This window comes from Thamnophis elegans, chromosome 5 (genome assembly GCF_009769535.1).
Source record: "Thamnophis elegans isolate rThaEle1 chromosome 5, rThaEle1.pri, whole genome shotgun sequence".
NCBI lineage: Eukaryota > Metazoa > Chordata > Lepidosauria > Squamata > Colubridae > Thamnophis > Thamnophis elegans.
The window spans coordinates 78455390-78473231 of record NC_045545.1 but is presented as its reverse complement, the minus strand read 5'-3'; the positions used below and the strand labels follow the sequence as shown (position 1 = coordinate 78473231).

At 45.4% G+C, this 17842-nt stretch overlaps 1 protein-coding gene across 1 annotated transcript; it reads right to left on the bottom strand.

Annotated features, from left to right (window-relative positions):
- Positions 1-11019: 11019 nt before the first annotated feature.
- SNAI1 (snail family transcriptional repressor 1) lies at positions 11020-17022 on the bottom strand. The gene is made up of 3 exons (XM_032218548.1): positions 16469-17022; positions 15182-15703; positions 11020-12274 (listed from the first exon to the last, which is right to left on the bottom strand). Exons 1-3 carry the CDS (start codon positions 16545-16547, stop codon positions 12093-12095), a joined length of 783 nt encoding a protein of 260 aa, XP_032074439.1. The 5' UTR covers positions 16548-17022; the 3' UTR covers positions 11020-12092.
- Positions 17023-17842: the final 820 nt, after the last annotated feature.

The window sequence follows — 17842 nt, the reverse complement described above, 5'->3', positions numbered from 1 at the left end:
ATCCCATAGCCAGGTGGTCAGATTGGATTTGGCATTCTTAACCATCTATCGAGTCCTTCCCAAGGAACTGGGATTGGCAGGTGTGGATCTTTGATGGTATTAAAAGTCTCATCACAGGATTTAAACTGTTCTGAGCAAAAATGCCTTTTGCAATTGACTGATGATAGAAATAGAAATAGCACCTTTTTTTTTTAATTAGTATTTATAGGCTGCCCTTTTCCCTGAGGGGACTCAGGGCGGCTTACATAAAATAAGGAGGGGAAGGTACAGACAATAGACACAAACAATACATAGAAGTAAAATAGTAAGCAACATTCATTCATCATTCGGGTGGGGACAAATTATCTTTATCCCCAGGCCTGACGGGCTAGCCAGGTCTTAAGGGCTGTGCGGAAGGTCTGGACGGTGGTGAGGGTACGAATCTCCACGGGGAGATCGTTCCAAAGGGTCGGAGCTACTACTGAAAAGGCTCTCCTCCGTGTAGTTGCCGTGTAGTAAAATAGTAAGCAACATTCATTCATCATTCGGGTGGGGACAAATTATCTTTATCCCCAGGCCTGACGGGCTAGCCAGGTCTTAAGGGCTGTGCGGAAGGTCTGGACGGTGGTGAGGGTACGAATCTCCACGGGGAGATCGTTCCAAAGGGTCGGAGCTACTACTGAAAAGGCTCTCCTCCGTGTAGTTGACAAATTATCTTTATCCCCAGGCCTGACGGGCTAGCCAGGTCTTAAGGGCTGTGCGGAAGGTCTGGACGGTGGTGAGGGTACGAATCTCCACGGGGAGATCGTTCCAAAGGGTCGGAGCTACTACTGAAAAGGCTCTCCTCCGTGTAGCTGCCAGTGCCAGTCGGCACTGACTGGCAGATGGAACTCGGAGAAGGCCTAATCTATGCGATCTAATTGGTCGCAGGGAGGTAATTGGCAGGAGGCGGTCTCTCAAGTACTGCACCTCCAATTACATATCACTTCACAGTGCTTCACAGCCCTCTCTAAGTGGTTTACAGAGTCATCATATTGCCCCCAACAATCTGGGTCCTCATTTTACCAACCTTGGAAGGATGGAAGGCTGAGTCAACCATGAGCCTGGTGGGATTTGAACTGCCAAATTGCAGTCAGCCAGCAGTCAGCAAAAGTAGCCTGCAGTACTGCACTCTAACCACCATGCCACCAAGGGTGGTTTTGTCAATTCAGATGGTGTTCAAGTGGTGCTTCAATTGTTTTGGCATTGCAACCAAGATGCCTATTACTATTAGTATTACCTTTGCTTTCTTTTGCCAGTGTCATTCCCTAATTGTAGGTCCTTGTATTTTGTTATCTTCTCCAGTTCTTTCTCTTCTCTTCTGCTGTCTCCAGGTGCTGCTACATCCACTATCCAGACTTTCTTGTCTTCCTTAAGAACAATTGTTAAGTGTCATGTGGGACTCATGTGACAGGTCCCTTTTGGTATGAATTCTAAAGTCCACAGCACTTTAGCTTCTTCATTTTCCCTGACTTTCTCTATTTTTTTGGTCCACACATTGGTCCTTAATTTATCATTATTAATATTATTGATTTTTCTTTATCCTCATTTTTCTATGATAATTCTGTAGTTTGCTTGGCTGAGAGAAAATGACATGGCAAATGACATCCAGCAAGCTTTGGGGCTGCATGAACAAAAACTAAAAACTCCCTCTGATTCAAAGTCCATCTCCAGCAGATAGGGAGAAATTATTTATATGCCCAGTAGCAATATGTCAATGAGAGAGGTGCACAACTACTCCCTTTCACAAGATCTACACCAGCACTAAGAGAGGATGCATAGGTATCCAGTTCTTTCATTGACCTATGATGCCAGTTTTCCCAGGCTGGCGGTCAATAACTCCCACATCTGAACTTTGGCACTAATAGTTTATGAACATTGGAACTCAAATACATCTGGAGCGGCAGCAACAAGGCATGGAATTCAACACAATCTCTTGATAATCGTTTGCTATTAAAGAGGTTACTTCAGGGGTGAAATTCAGCAGGTTCTGACAGGTTCTGGAGAACTGGTAGCGGAAATTTGAGTATCCTTCCCCTGGAGTGGGGAGGGAATGGAGATTTTGCAGTATCCTTCCCCTGGAATAGGGCGAGAATGGAGATTTTGCAGTATCCTTCCCCTGGAGTGGGGAGGGAATGGGGATTTTGCAGTATCCTTCCCCTGGAATAGGGTGAGAATGGAGATTTTGCAGTATCCTTCCTCTGGAGTCGGGAGGGAATGGAGATTTTGCAGTATCCTTCCCCTGGAATAGGGCGAGAATGGAGATTTTGCAGTATCCTTCCCCTGGAGTGGGGAGCGAATGGGGATTTTGCAGTATCCTTCCCCTGGAATAGGGTGAGAATGGAGATTTTGCAGTATCCTTCCCCTGGAGTGGGGAGGGAATGAGGATTTTGCAGTATCCTTCCCCTGCCACGCCCACCAAGTCACCACTGGGTTAGTTCCAATTGATGGCTCAAACAGGACAGTCCTATCCCTGCAGCCAAGTTGATGGTTCTTCTCTTGAGCAAGTGTAGCTGGTAGTGCACAGTTGGAAGAAAAATACACCTGCTGAAAATCTCTCTCTCCTGTAAGTCCCTTAAAAAGAACAGACCCTGCCTTCTCGTCACTCAATCCCTGGAAAAAAAAAACATAACAGAATCACCTTTCTCCCCTGCCACGTTTTTGGTGTAAAACAAAAGCTCAAACTTCATAAATCCATCATGGTGGGATTTGATCTGTGATCCTTCTACCCACTCCATTATCAGCCATTCTCTCTGTTTATATTTGCTCAGTTCCTCATTGTAATGGAAAGTGTTTCCCCTAGCCGATCTAGGCCATGCTGTGCTATTAGCTGATTAAAAATTAATTTGGGATGATCGTTCATTTCCCTCTCTTCAGAGCTGGCCAAACAGTTACACCTGCACTCTGTTTGTGAACTTGACTTCTTATGGCCAGCTGTTAATGGATGAAGCCTTTCCTGGCTCCCTCTCTATCATCCTCCCCAAACGTCTGTCTGTGCACAACTTGCAGCCAAAGTTAAGCTTCTACCTGCACCTGCTCCCTATCTCACAGAGCTGGGAATAATGGCAGGGGAAAAAACCGTTCAAATCTTCTTGTCACCAGCTTGTATAGAGGAAATGTGTTCTGTGACTCATGGCTTCATTTTCCCGGGAAACAAATGAAAGAAAAAATTCACAGTATTCCATTTAAAAAAAGAGAGAGAGAAACAAATGTTTGCCCAGAATTTTGTTTTAGTTAAAAGCTGTTATCTTGAGCTGCTGCCCTTTTTGTCCCCTCATTATTTGGGTGTCCCGAGATCTAGGTTAGGGAATAACAACCAATACGATGACCAGAAAATGTACTTTGTATTTCTGGGTTAAATCAACAATAGGGAGGCTCTGTATACTCTTTGGTGGCAGACTAAAGTATGAAGGCCAGAGGTAGGTGACCTGAAGATATAACAACTTTTGTACCTTTCATAGGTGTGCAGCATAGGAATTCTAAGATACACGACGTTTCCTGTTTCAGAAGAAGAAAGGTGCAGGCAAGGGGAACTCATAGATCAATTCTCCACCCAGCTTTAGTACTAACAGTATAAGAAACTCAAGAAAGCTTAGCCAGAGGTTTGCTTTATACAGTGGTGGGATTCTAAAATATTAGCAACTGGTTCTCTGCTTGGTTGCTGGGTGGGAGTGGCAAAATGGTGGGCATGGCCTACTCCTGCACCATGGGGCGGAGAGGCAGTGTTTTCACTCTCCCCAGGCTCTGGATGCTTCCCTGAGCCTCCAGAAGGGCGAAAACAGCCTCCTCCAGACTCCAGAGACCCTCTAGAAGCCGGAAATGGGCCCATTTCCAGACTTCCGGTACTTCTGGTAGGTCTTTTTTTCACCCTCCGGAGGCTTCCCTGAGCCTCCAGGAGGGTGAAAATGGCCTCCCCTGGGCTCCGGAGGCCCTCTGGAAGCTGCAAACAAGCCGATTTTCAGACTTCTGGAAGGCCCAATTTTTGCCCTCCCAGACCTCCCCTGCACCTGGCATCCAAAATGGGCCGTGTGGAGACTCCTGGGAGGGTTGGGGTGGGGTGAGCAGGGCCAGCAGGTCCTTCCAACTATTGGTTTGCCCGAACCAGTGTGAACTGGCTGAATCCCACCACTTGCTTTATACAAGAAAACCAGTTTGGATCCCTAAATGTACAGAATGGATGGGAAAATATACTTAAGGATGTTTTTTCTCCTTTTTCTCTAAAAAAAAAAATCTCCTCACTGGTTTGGCTTGAATAAGTAAGTTTCCCATGAAGGAAAGACTGCCATTTTTATCTTCCTCCTCCTCTTCTTCTCCCTTCAGCAGTTCCACTGAAATATAATGCCACTACCTCACATGTTATTTTTCTTGGTCCACTTTGGGCAGAAAGCAACATTTCATTTGCTAAGTTTCTACTCGCTTTCCCATCGATAAAAATCCAGGAGCCCAGCCAGCAGCTTAACACACGCAAGTTCCATATTTACACCCAAAAAGGACCACCCTGAATTTAAAATTAATGCCTCTCCCAAATATCTCCAAGAATTTCCCCCTTTTAAAAGTTAAGCATTTAGTCTAGGGGTGGGGGATTGTATTCTTTTCAAGTTAATTCTGTGGCACTCGTACTTGATTTTGTTAGATATGTTCCAAGCAGCTTTCTATAGTTAAGAGAACTGGGGAGAGGGAAGAAATCCTCAATTTTTCCCACCCATCTCTTTGGCCAATGGGAAGCAAAGTTTCTTTCCAACACTCACTTGAATTTTCTCTTCTTGGCTTCTGAGAGCAGATCTGCATTTCCAGCTGATTCCAACATGAACAAGCCACCCACTGTTTCTGAAGGGCAGGGAATTCTTACATTGTACTTAACCCATCTCCATCCAGCAGCTAATGTAACCTAATGTAAGCCTGTGTTTTCTGGCTCTGCCCCCAAAGTAGTATTTTCCGTCATGCGCTGGCTCAGGGGACCCTCTCCAGTTTGTGAGCTTGAATTCCTTTTATGCAAATCCTGCCACTCCAACTGGCTACTGTGCTTGGGGCGGGAACACCATGTACCCACCACCAGTGGGGTGGTGAAAAGCTGGATTGTTGGGTTTTCACAAATTTGATGTTGGGACAATGCAAGGGTAGATCTTTTTTTCTCTTTTTATTTTTAATCAGGTGAAATAGACCTAGGACAGTGATGGCTAACCTTTTTGTTGTTGGGTGCCAAAAATGCGAGGGCACACGCACAGTAATACATGTGCATGCCAGCACCCATAATGCAAAGTGTCCCCCTACATGTGCATGTGTGCACAACCCCGCCCCCACTCCCCCGCCATGCACACCCCATACACGCCTCCAAGCTGAGCTTGATATTTCCTACGGGGGGGCCAGTAGAGGCCGTTGTCACCCTCCCCGGGCTCCAGGAAAGCCTCCAGAGCCTGGGGAGGGCAAAAAACAGGCCCAATGGGCCAATCAGAAGTTCAGTTGGCCTGTTGGGCCCACTTTTCACCCTTCTTAGGCTCTGGAGGCTTTCCTGAAGCCTGGGGAGGGCAAAAATGGCCTTCCCTGGCCCTCCGGAAGGCCAAAAATCAGTTGGCCGGGATGCGCATGCACGCTGGAGCTGATTACTTGTGTGACAGTAGATATGGCTCCACATGCCACCTGTGGTACGTGTGCCATAGGTTTGCCATCACAGACCTAGGAGAAATAATAAAATTGTGGCTCTCTCTCCCTCCCTCCCCTCCCTCCTTCCATTTCCAGCTTCATTTCCAGCATGGGTAATGAAGGCATGGGAGGCATGAAAAACTTGCACAGCAGGTCCTGAGCCTTTAGCAGTTCATTCCCCCCCCCCCCAAATGATATACTGTTCACATATCATATATTTAGGATGAGAAATACAAGCATGGCCTTTGTATATAACTGACGCCACCTTTAAATGATGGAGGATACGGGGCTCCCAAAGAGGTGGGGAAGAAAAACCTTAGCAGGCCATTGGGTTCTAAAGGCCTACAGAGTGTAGTGAGAACAGACAAGAACAATACTAGCCATTTTGGATATAGTAGGTCTCAAGGTATAGTTGAGATGGGCTTTCAGTCTAATCGTTGACAAATCGTTCTGTTTATCTTGGAGGACACACATACCCAAATAACCGAGAAACCTAAAATCCTCTTGGTGAAAATCCAGCAGAAGAGGGAGAAGGCCCTGCTTTCTCCTTCCTTCTCGGAGGAAAAAGAGAAATGGTTTACACAACCTCCACAGTTGGTATAAGGTCCTTTCCAAGGCTATCTGGCTATTCCCCGATGGAGGCTGAATGATGAACTAGATGAACTTTTGGAATGAATGAACAAAACAATACTACTTTCTTTTCCTCCCTCCCTCCCTCTCCCTCTCAATCTTTTTCTCATAAGTCAATGGGAAGACAGCCAGTAGAAGTTTGGCTCAGGCTTTTCAAATTGTGATGTTTGGAAGAAGTGTGTTCTGACTAGCCGTTTCATAATTGCAGAAATCCCCATGTTCACAAAAGGAACTCCAGGGAAAAAAAAAAATCATGATTCCTTATAACCCCCCCCCCCCCCAGTGGGTTGGCTTCTGATGACCTGATTAAGTAACTCTCAAATCACTGATTTAATATTTGTCCCATTAAAGTCCCAGGGAGAGAATTCCAGCCAAATATTTAGACCTCCCTTGCAAAAGGGAGACCAATGTAACTCAAGCTTGTACACCGGATTGGTTGCACTCTGTAGAGTAGGAGAATTGGAGCTGCAGAAAGCCCACCAAGGAAGAATCATAAATTATTCATCAGCAGCCATTTTAGGTACACAAGTTATAACTGGAGCGATGCAACACGTATCCATTTCATCAAGCAAATATGTAAGTTCGCTTCGAACTGCAGTCAACTAATGACACATATATACTTCTCGGTGAAATAGCAATGGCCTTGGTGGGCTGCTGTTGAGGCAAAGCATAAAGAATTTTCACTCTTCAAGAAGTGAACTGTAGAAGAAGCTAATGTCAGTCTTACCAGACAGGAAACCTGGCCAGATAAAGTAATGCTACTTTATTGTAAAGCTACATTAACAGAAGTCTAAAACAACAGTTCTCTCACTGTCATCTTTACAGTCTGAGAACTTAGGGGGAGGCCTTCTTAAACTCTTGCTCCGCCCACTATGCAAATGTGGACTATGCTACCTCTTATGCTATTCTCTCAGCATCATCTCTTCTTCCTGTCTCCCAGTCAATCTCACCTATCATTACAGTTAATAAAAAGTTTGCTCGTCCTCTCAGAAAATTGCCATTTTGATATAACAATAGCACTTAGATATATATACTGCTTTACAGTGCTTTACAGCCCTCTCTAAGCTGTTTACAGAGTCAGTTTATTCAGTGATGGGATTCAAATAATTTGACAACCGGTTCTCTACCCTAATGATTTCTTTCAACAACCAGTTCACCAAACTGCTCAGAAAGTTAACAACTGATTCTCCCGAAGTGGTGAGAACTGGCTGAATCCCCACCACTGTTGCCCCCAACAATTTGGATCCTCATTTTACCCACCTTGGAAGGATAGAAGGTTAAGTCAACCTTGAGCCTGGTGGGATTTGAACTGCCAAATTGCAGGCAACTGGCAGTCAGCAGAAGTAGCCTGCAGTAGTGCATTCTAACCACTGCACCACCAAGGCTCAGATATAGAAGGAAGTTCAATCAATGTCAAGAAATAGAGGAAAATTAAGGAAAAATGGTTCCCTGTTAAGGAAAATTTACTACTAAGGTAAGATTAATCCCAAGATTAATCACAGAACAGTTCTAATAATGGCAAATAAACACTTGCCTTTATTAGAACTTATAGCAAACACTAGACCAGCTAGCAAATGAAATTTCCAAACAACTGTTTAAGTTGCCAAAGAGACAATTAAAGGGCTAATAGTTATATATCAACAACTGGAAACAGCTGTATAACAATAAATATAAAACAGAGTTATATTTCCTAGGAACTAGGAAAAAAACTTGTAAATATATCTGTGCCAAATAACGGAAAAGCAAGCGAATACTGTATGCAAATTATCAATTTATCTCATACAGTGCTTGCCTTCTTCAAAGTTTTCCTTCAGATCTTTCGCAGAAGAATAGATGAATAAGCAGTATTTATTAATGGCAGAAGAACGAGATCAGAAAACTAACTTAAGCTAGCATGTAGAGAAGGATAATTCAAGAACAATTACCTTTGTTTTCTTGACTATAAGAAGGGCTATTATTCTGTGAATCACAACAGAATGTGGAATTCATTACAGTTAATGGTTTTGCCAGAACACTTGATTATTCTTCTGAAGAATATTTTTAATAATCAAGAAATCATTATAAAAACTGAGTTTGAAGAAATAGAGAAGTTCAAAAAAAGAAAAGGGAGTGAAGCAAGGATACACATTGTTAGTAGGAAAAAGAACTGAAGATAGAAATCTTAATCATTTCAGAGAGGCAAAGACTATCATTAGTTAAATGAAAGTAAATACAACTTAGAAGAAGTTGTTTTGAAAGTGAAAGTGGAAATTCTGTGTTAATTAGTTAAATAGTTAAAAGATATTGTTGACCAATACGTTTACTGAATTTATGGTTCACAACAAGGAAGTTAAGATGGTACCTCATTTTGTTTCTTGGTCTCAATAATAGGTAGATGAACCATATGCTGGAAAAAGGTTGAGGGCAAAAGAAGAAAGGGACAACAGAAAATGAGGTGGCTGGCTGGAGTCACTGAAGCAGTAGGACTCTAGAGGATGGTAGAGGACAGGAAGGCCTGGAGAAGCATTGTTCATGGGGTCATGATGGGTCAGACATGACTTTGCAACTAACAACAACAACAACAACATGAATGAATGAATGAATGAATGAATGAATGAATGAATGAATGAATGAATGAATGAATGAATGAACGAACGAACGAACTTTGATAATGAACTAGAAAAATCCTGGAGCTATGGTGTTTGGAAGCCATATGCAGTTTGTGACCTTAAACATGGACACAGAATTTAAGTTGATACTGATGCACTGATGATGCTATGTATTCTTTTGCCTCCCATCTCACTTTGAATCAACTCTGGGCAGCTTGCAACATTAAACATTACCTAGTAATGAAAAGTCTGTAAGGAAACAACCAAGCTCTGAGATCATCAATTCAAACTCCATTCAACAAGAGGCCAAGGTGTGATGGCGAAGTCTGGCCCTCCAGACTGCATGGAGGGGATGTTCTCAAAGGACTGAACCCCAGCTGGAGCGGGGAAGAGAGGTGGCATGAGGTCCAGGTTGGATAAAATGGGTCATTTTGGATGGGGGATTTTAGGAGAATGAAAGTGGTAGTAGTTAGAAAAGTTACCAATCAAATAGCCAGGTCATCACACATTGGGGAGATACAGTAGGTGGGTAAAGAGAGATAGGCCAGGCTTGGCGGAAGCCAAAGAGGCTGCAGGAAGTTGAGGGAGGAATAGTGACAGGAAAATGACATAATGGGGCTTGGCCATTTCAGAGGAAGAGGGACAAGCAATTGACTGTCCCACTTCTTGTCTGATGCCTCATTCTATGATGCTAGATGCTGAATTGTTGGCACCCTTATCCCCAGACTGATCTGCTAAACACCAGCTCTGTTTGCTCTCCTCCATGATCTAGCTGGTGTATGTGGGAGGGGGAAGGGGAGGGAGGCAGATCTGGAATATATTATTGAGACCCGATTCAAGGAAGGAAGTTTCTTGTCAACAATTTGTTGACAAGATGTTGACACTGCAACATCTAAAATCTAAATGTTGCAGTGACTCTGAGGCTAAAGTGGCTGGTTTTCCAGAAAACATGATTAGTAAGCAAGTAATGCAAGCAAGTCTTTGCATTTGAAGCTGGGTATTATTAGATGAAGCCCACAGTGCCTCTGGGGTTCTAGAAAATGTAAAATGAAAAACCAAAAACAAGTATAGGGCTAAAGATTTAGAGGGGGGGGGAGTTGAGGTTTTTGAAAGAAAAGTCTAAACTGCACCCGACCCCCATCAACTTGAGGATAAATCTTGATAGGTAAAATTACACGTTCATACCACTTCCAAATAGGGTTGGCAAAGATTCCTGTCTGAAACCCTAGGGAGATGTGGCTAATCAGGAAACATAGAGCATACGTCAAATCTGCTTCTGGACAATGCTGGGAAAGATTGAGGGCAAAAGAAGAAGGGGACGACAGAGAATGAGGTGGCTGGATGGAGTCACCGAAGCAGTAGGGGTGAGCTTAAATGGACTCCGAGGGATGGTAGAGGACAGGAAGGCCTGGAGGAATGATGTCCATGGGGTCGCAATGGGTCGGACACGACTTCGCAATTAACAACAAATAATCTGCTTCCTATGATTTATATCTTAAGTGCAATTGTATCTCACAAAATTTGGACAATCTTTCTTGATCAAGCAGCACATTCCTTCACAGGCAGTCACTGGGAAGCAGCGTAGTGAGCCGGAATTCCCAACACTGCCCAATGGATCCACTGATATTCTGGAATAAGCTCCTAGCATCCCAATCGAAGCATTTGATCTGTGAGTTGCAAATCACTTGTCGAGTGTTACTCACACCTGTCAATTCCTGAATCATGGCAAATGACTAAACGGAAGTATGGCCAAAAAAAAGTGCACAAAAGCCAAATTATAAATTACCCTTTTTATTGAATATCAATAAATTGTATATAATTATATATAAAAAGTATTTTTTTTAAAATTCAGTATAAAATTGTGGCACAAAAATATATAAATACCAGTGTACCTTTGAAATGTAAACATACCCTTTTATCCCCCCCCCCAACCTCCCGTCTTTTTTTGTTGTTGTTGATGTGGAAACAATGTACAATAGAAATGCATTCAGGAGGCACCTGTCAATAACCTTAAGTAGCTCTTTTGGCACACACCTGTCAATGGGGCAGCCTTCCCTGCCCAGGCAGCTATTGAATCGCCTGACAAGTGCCTGCTATTAGTCACAGTTCTTTTGAAAAAAAGCAGTTGTTAAAAGAAGTCATATTAACAGGTGCTTGAGTGCATAGCTGCTTTTGTAAACAGGAGCCTTGCTTTGAATGGCTTACCCAGTGCCTTCTGCAGACATGAGTCTTTGAAGCACTGCGAATTATCCCTCTGCTGACCCAGAACTAATGAAATACTGTATCCCTGCATAGCTGCACTAAGGAGAGTTTGAGATGGTAGGGAGGCCGGTTTTTTTTTTAACACTTAGCTTTCTGCCCTTTGTTTAGAGACATATCAATTCAGGGTCATGAGTTACTGTGAATCTATTATTCTAGTTGTCTTCTTTTTAAGGGTTAAACCCCCCCCCCCCCCCAAAGAACTGATCTTTCAAGCAAGGTAGGCACGAGACTCAGAATATTTTTCCCCATTTGTAAAACGTTAGCGAATGCTGTTAACTCAAGATGGCTTTGAAGAACTTGGAAGAAATTCTGAGGGGAGAGGACTGAGTGGCTGTTAAGATATGAAAGCTGGCATGATTAGTGACAGTAAACTTTGGAGTACCAGATGCAGGGGGCAGGAGAAAGAGGTAATCGTCATCCTTATAATCTGCCTACAAGGATGTATCTGATCCCAGTTGAGCAGCTCAAGGTGTTTTTAGCTACATGTCAGTTTTTGGAGCAGCTGTTCCCATATTGGTACCCTGCAGAATGTGAGCTCTAACATAACTGAATTCCCTGGCCCCCCCCAAAATATCCATATTTCTAAAGATTCTGGGGACTGTTATCCACCCTGGGGAGCACCAGGTTTTAGAAGCTCATTTTAAAATATCATCCCATGTTTGTTTGGCAACCCATCATTTCTGATGAAGCAATGGTCATGCATGGGTTTGAATCAAGAAACATTTTGCCACCAGGAGGGCCCAGGGAAGGGAATACAGAGACAAATCAGGTTTGGAAAAATTCTCTTGAAGACAAAGAGTGAAAGAAGCAATTGTGTATGATGCTTTAAGGCTTGAAGCAGCTGGAAACAACCAGATGTCAATATAAGCTGTTTGTGGCAGCTCAGCGGAACTATTTTCCTAGGGACACTAGTTAACAATAAATGGCTTGGCGTGGAGGAGGAGTCCATGGGATTCAACGGGTCCCAATGCAGCCCGTTTCTTCGTGTTTGTGGAGAAGGGACATGCGAGAGAAAGTCCGGGAACAAGTTTTACACTGATACTTCTTAACATCTGAATGGGTCTGCAGATGAGCACGGAGATTGGAGCGGTCAGCAAAGGCCCGGCTACAGTGTGTGCAGGAAAATGGCTTTTCCCCTAGAAAGATAAAAGGAGAAAAAGGATCATCAGCCTGAATCTTGACAAAACATGTGACAGAAGTAAGAAAAAAAAAATCACCTCCTGACCCTTTATATCCTAATCTTTCACTATTAGTAAAAGACACATGTTTATGGAAATCCAAGATTCATCCCAGGTTTAAGCAAATCTTTAGAGCACAATTCATAGTTTGGAAATAAATTCTGCTTGAATCACCAAATATATAAATGGTTTTGTATGTAAGACATTTGTTGTTGTTAGTTGCAAAGACATGTCCGACCCATCATGATCCCATAGACAATGTTCCTCCAGGCCTTCCTGTCCTCTACCATCCTCCAGAGTCCATTTAAGCTCACGCCTACCTACTGCTTCTCTCCTTCCAGCCACCTCATTCTCTGTCCTCCCCTTCTTCTTTTGCCCTCAAGCTTTCCCAGCATTAGGCTCTTCTCCAGTGAGTCCTTCCTTCTCATTAGGTGGCCAAAGTATTTGAGATCTGACTTTCTAAAGAGCAGTCAGGGTTGACCTCCTCTAGGACTGACTGGTTTGATCCCCTTGCAGTCCAAGGGACTTGCAGGAGTCTTCTCCAGCAACATAGTTCAAAGGCCTCAATTATATGTAAGACATTAGGCCACATTTAAATCAGGCAGATCTGGATTCCAAAATAAAGGGTTAAAAACCAAGGCTCCCTATTTTAAAGGACAAAGAGCAGGGCCTGAATTTTGAGGCTGGATTGTGCTTATCAAGGATGTCCTTAAAAGCTAAGGAAAGTAGTCTGTTCTTGGATGGGAGACCACTAAGTAATTCCTATACTAGGTTGTGGGTTAACATCTCCCCCCCTCTCCTTCCCCAATTCTTGCCACAATAGTTGTATCCAAGTTAGCATCAAAAATCCACCTGGAATCAGGAAGCTTTTACTTTTATTCTAATGGAGTTTGGTTCAAAGTAAGTGAGTAGGAAACTCCAACAAGATCCTATGCATATTTATCTGGAGAATAATGTTCTTGGATACCAGAGGTAATACATGTATTGCACCGGTTTACATAAAATACAAGAGCTCATAGCATGGTGCAAAATGCCCTCTTCTTCCAAGTGCAGCAAAAAGCTGAAACATTAATTGTATCCCCCATTCCAATATAACCACATCCTTCCCTGGTTTTGCTTCTCCTCCCCCCCCCCTCCCTCCTCCAAGCCTCAACCAACTTAAGCAGGGTCGAATTCCTAACAGGAAAATTCCTTCTGGAGCTCCCTTAACAGGCTGCTCAATTTGGAAAGCACAATTAAGTCTTTCTGGCTTCCTTCAGGCAGTCATCTTTAGTAGGACTTTTAAAAGGGTGTGAAATCAGCACTAAGTAACAATTAAAGGATCCTGCCACCCCCCCACCCCCCTTTCCACCCACCCAACACAAAAGCTGCTTGGGGGGAAAAGCATTGTAAATGTGATACTCCTTGGATTAAACACTCAAAAAAAAGCCGCAGCTGTGGAATCTGGTGTTCGGCCTGGGGCGTTACAGTAACAGGTGCAGGAAGGGAAGAGCAAGCCCAGCTCCCTTAAGAGCACCTGCCAAGGCTGCTCCCGGGGTTTCCAAGAGCCCTTCCCCATTTCCACGGTCCCATTAGGCAAACAATGCTGGAATGAAGCATCTCCCAACACCGCTTTTTTGTGTGTGCCCAGAAGCCAGCTTTTTCTGCTTGCAACCAGGGAAGGCGTCAGATATCACAGAGGGAGCTTCAGGGGCCTTCCATATAGGAAAAATGAGGAAGTATGCTGTTTCCCCCTCCCTCCCCCTCCCCCTCCCTCCCTGCAAATGTATATGGCCCCTGTTTAGCACCTTAGGTTAGACAAGAAAGAAGAGGAAGAAGGGGGGAAGAAAATAGGAAATACCTTGCAAGGAGGGTTGAAAAGCAAATACAGGCAAGGGAAAGAGAGGAGGGCTTGGTCACTGGCTTGCCCTGCATTAGTCTGCAATGCTAGCAAGCCCTTTTTAGTACAATAACCCACCCCTCCACACACACACATTGTGTGTGTGCTTGAAATGACTCAAGGCTGATTCACATGATGGAGTGCCTGCTGAGCTGGCTTCAAGGCGTCTGTGTCCAAACTAAATAGGCATGAGATGATGTGGCTGTGGAATCACTTCCCCAGGACCACTCCAAAACTTTATGTAAACTAACAAAAGCAATGGGAAAAGGGTGGGAGTAGTAACCAGGTAGCTGCTTTAGGATGGCAGTGTGTGCAAGAATACTAACTGAATCAATCCAATTTTCTATGCTTACAGAATATCTAGGACCACCATTCCCATGACCTGCATTCACACAACATGCTGGAATGTTGGCTAATTTTTGGACCAATGTGTTGTGCAGAGGCAATGGCCTCTGGTTAGAAAGATGGGATAAAAACCAAGTAATATAGGTACGGAGGAAAAATGCCGTTTACTTATAAACATTAACCTAGATTTGCTTACAAAGATATTCTAGCTTTCCAGGATACCCTTTATTTGGGGTTATATGGACTTAAGCCACATATTAAACTCTAAATTAATTGAATTTTGTTGCATACTGTGCTATAATGGGACTAGTTTGGGGCTCTTCAGATGTTGTGGAAACATAACCAGTGAATACAAAAAGGGAGCCCAAAATCAATTAAATCAAGAGCTTGGGCAAGTATTAAGCCTAAGGAATGCAGATTTCGGGCAAATCTGTTTTTAAAAGGTCTTAATTAAAACAGCAATTTTTTTTTGTCTTTTCAGAGAAACACCCTCTGGAGACCCTTATCTCCTCTGATAAGCTAACAGGCAGTGTTGACGTGAATCAGGTTACAAGCAAGTTAGAGAGGACTGGGGATAGAGGAAAGATAAGAGAGGAAGATAACAAGGACCAGAGACAACAAACAGAAGAATTCAGCTTTACCAGTGTGCGTTCTGATGTGGCCCTGCAGCAGCCATGGCCTTGAGAATGCTTTGCCGCAGATCTTACACACGCAGGGCAAGGTATGGCTTCGGATGTGCATCTTGAGAGCCCCCAAGCTCACATATTCCTTTTCGCAATATTTACAGCTGAAAGATTTCCTGGTCTGGGAATCACAATGCAACTGTCTGTGCTTGGAAAGGCCGGCAAAAGTGGAGTAGGATTTGCTGCACTGGCTGCAGTGGAATTTCTCGGCTTCGGTGGCCGAGGAGGCCGGGCTGGGTGGGTCAGAGCTGGTCTTGCCATCTTCCTCTTCGCTCGACAAGGAGGTCAGGTCCAGGGGCTTGGAATCGGGGCTGGGTGGAGAAGCTGCACTTTTCTTGTACTCCGATTCTGAGTTGAAGAAATTAGAGAACAGCCCAGTGTCCCAGACTAGAGGAGGGTAGTAAGAGCCAGCACTCAAGAGGTCTGGTTGTGGGATGGCAGACAAGGGATATTTGTCGTACAAAAAGGGAGAGACGATCACTGCAAGGAAGAGACCAAAGGCAATCGGTTAGAAAGGAAAAAAAAAACCAACCCTGCAGAACTGGACACAACAACCCTGCCTTCTTTTGACATGCTTCGGGGAGCCTTTGAATAAGTTATCTGGGCACATGCAAAGGGCCAGAAATCTGAGGAACAAAATCTGAAGCATCCCTTTGCGTTGCAATTTAGCCCCGGGGGAGGTCAAAACATCAAAACCTACCCAGCATAAGGCAGCACTCCTTGGAAAGCTTCCCTGGCTTCAAGCCGGGTTTTTAAGAGTGGTGGCAAAGGCAGACGGGAGTTTTGCATGCCCAAGTCAAAAAAGAAAAAGGGAAAAAAGCAGCTGGTTTACAGCAAGCATTCCGCTGCTGAGCTCTTCGGAAGGAAGGACGGCCCGCCGAGTTCAAAGGGATTTCGTTCCCCGTGGACTACTTGTGGGAGCTTGTTCCGCTGTCTCCCAGCCGAGCCCGACTGGATGGCACCTAAACTCACCTTAAAAACCCAGGATTACTCCCTTCCCTAATTGCTAGGTTAGTATCCGCCGCTCCGCGTCCTCCGATCCACACGTTTCTCCTGCCCCAAGTTATTCGCGGGAAACTTGCAGCAAGAGTCGCTGCGCTGAATCCGGCACCCACTCGCCCACCCAAGGCGGTCCCTGACGGGCCGGTTGAAGTTGGCCAGTCCTCTCGCCCCCCGCCCCAAGCGCTGCCACAGCCCCCATACCAGCGCCTCGCCACCCTCTCTTATCCCGGGCGCAGCGCCTACCTGTCTGGCTTTCCAATTCGCTGTAATTGGGCTTCTTGCTGGCCGAAAAGTGTTTCTTGACGAGGAAGGAGCGGGGCATCTTTCCGGCGGAGGCGGCTCCGATGCACTGCGGTTAAAAAAACAGCCCACTGCAGTCTCGCCTTGCCGCTGCTTCTTTTTCTCCTTTCCTCCCCAATAAACCGGGATCCTGCCTCCTATCGCTCGCCCAGGCCGCCGCGATGTAAAGCAATAGGAGCGGGCTCAGCCACGAGCTTAATATGGGCCGGGCGGCAGGTGGGCGAGGCCGATCCGCCTCCCCCTCTCCCCCCCGTGTCACTTGGCAGCCAATGGACAAAGGCAGGGAGGGGTCCAGCTGCGAGCCTCTTCCCAGCAGGTGCTCCGCAAACAAAACCCCACCGGCCAGGCGGAGGGGTACTCCGGAGCTGCCGGACCGCTCCACAGAAACCGCGGGGGTGGGGTGGGGTAGGGTGTCTAGCCAGGCATCACCTTCACTCGGAGCGGGGATAAGAAGAACCCGTCTGCGGGTCGGACTCGGCACAGGGCAGCCTTGCCTGAACGCGGTTAAGGGCAGAGCTCTTCAAACTTGGCAACTTTTAAGACTCGTGGACTTCAACTCCCAGAATTCTCCAGCCAGCTGCAGCTGGCTGGAGAATTCTGGGAGTTGAAGTCCACGAATCTTAAAAGTTGCCAAGTTTGGGGACCCCTGAGTTTAGGGGATCAGCCTTTAGTGTCGCATCCCCTTTCCGCGAAGTCTAGCAAAACGCGCCTTAAGCCATTCCTGCCTGAGCGACTTGTGTTCCCGGGTGTCCATTACGCGGTTGGCGTTTCCCCCCCCCCCCCCGCCTTTTCGGAACGAAGCCCACGCGGTTCAACGAGGTTCCCCGATCGAAACACGTGGAAGCGCTTGAAGCTCTTCTTACTCCGGCGGCTTTCCAACTGCGTTGGGGTTTATTAACGCCCCATAATCCCCGCCCTACCTTGCGCTGGGCTGCCTTCCCGTCCCGACACACCAAACGCTTGCAAGTAAAAGTACAAGGAATCGACACAAACACACACACACACACACATACACGTCTCCTGGGAGGCAACGTCCCGCGATCGCCACCCTTATTTCGAGACCCTCCGGAGGGGGCTTTAACCCCGAAATATGGGTGGCGATCGCGGGACAAAGATGCGTCCGTTTCCTGACGCGTTTCCGGGGCAATGGAAGGAGTGGGTCCTGCTCTCCTCCAAGTTAAGAAAAGGGATATTTGAAATGCTGGTTCAGCATTTACTTCCAGCACCGCGGGGAGAAATCGCCGCTTCGATTCCCTAGAGGGAGGGGTGGGGGAATGATGCTTGCAAAAGACACGTGCTGCGCTTGTCAGAAACGGG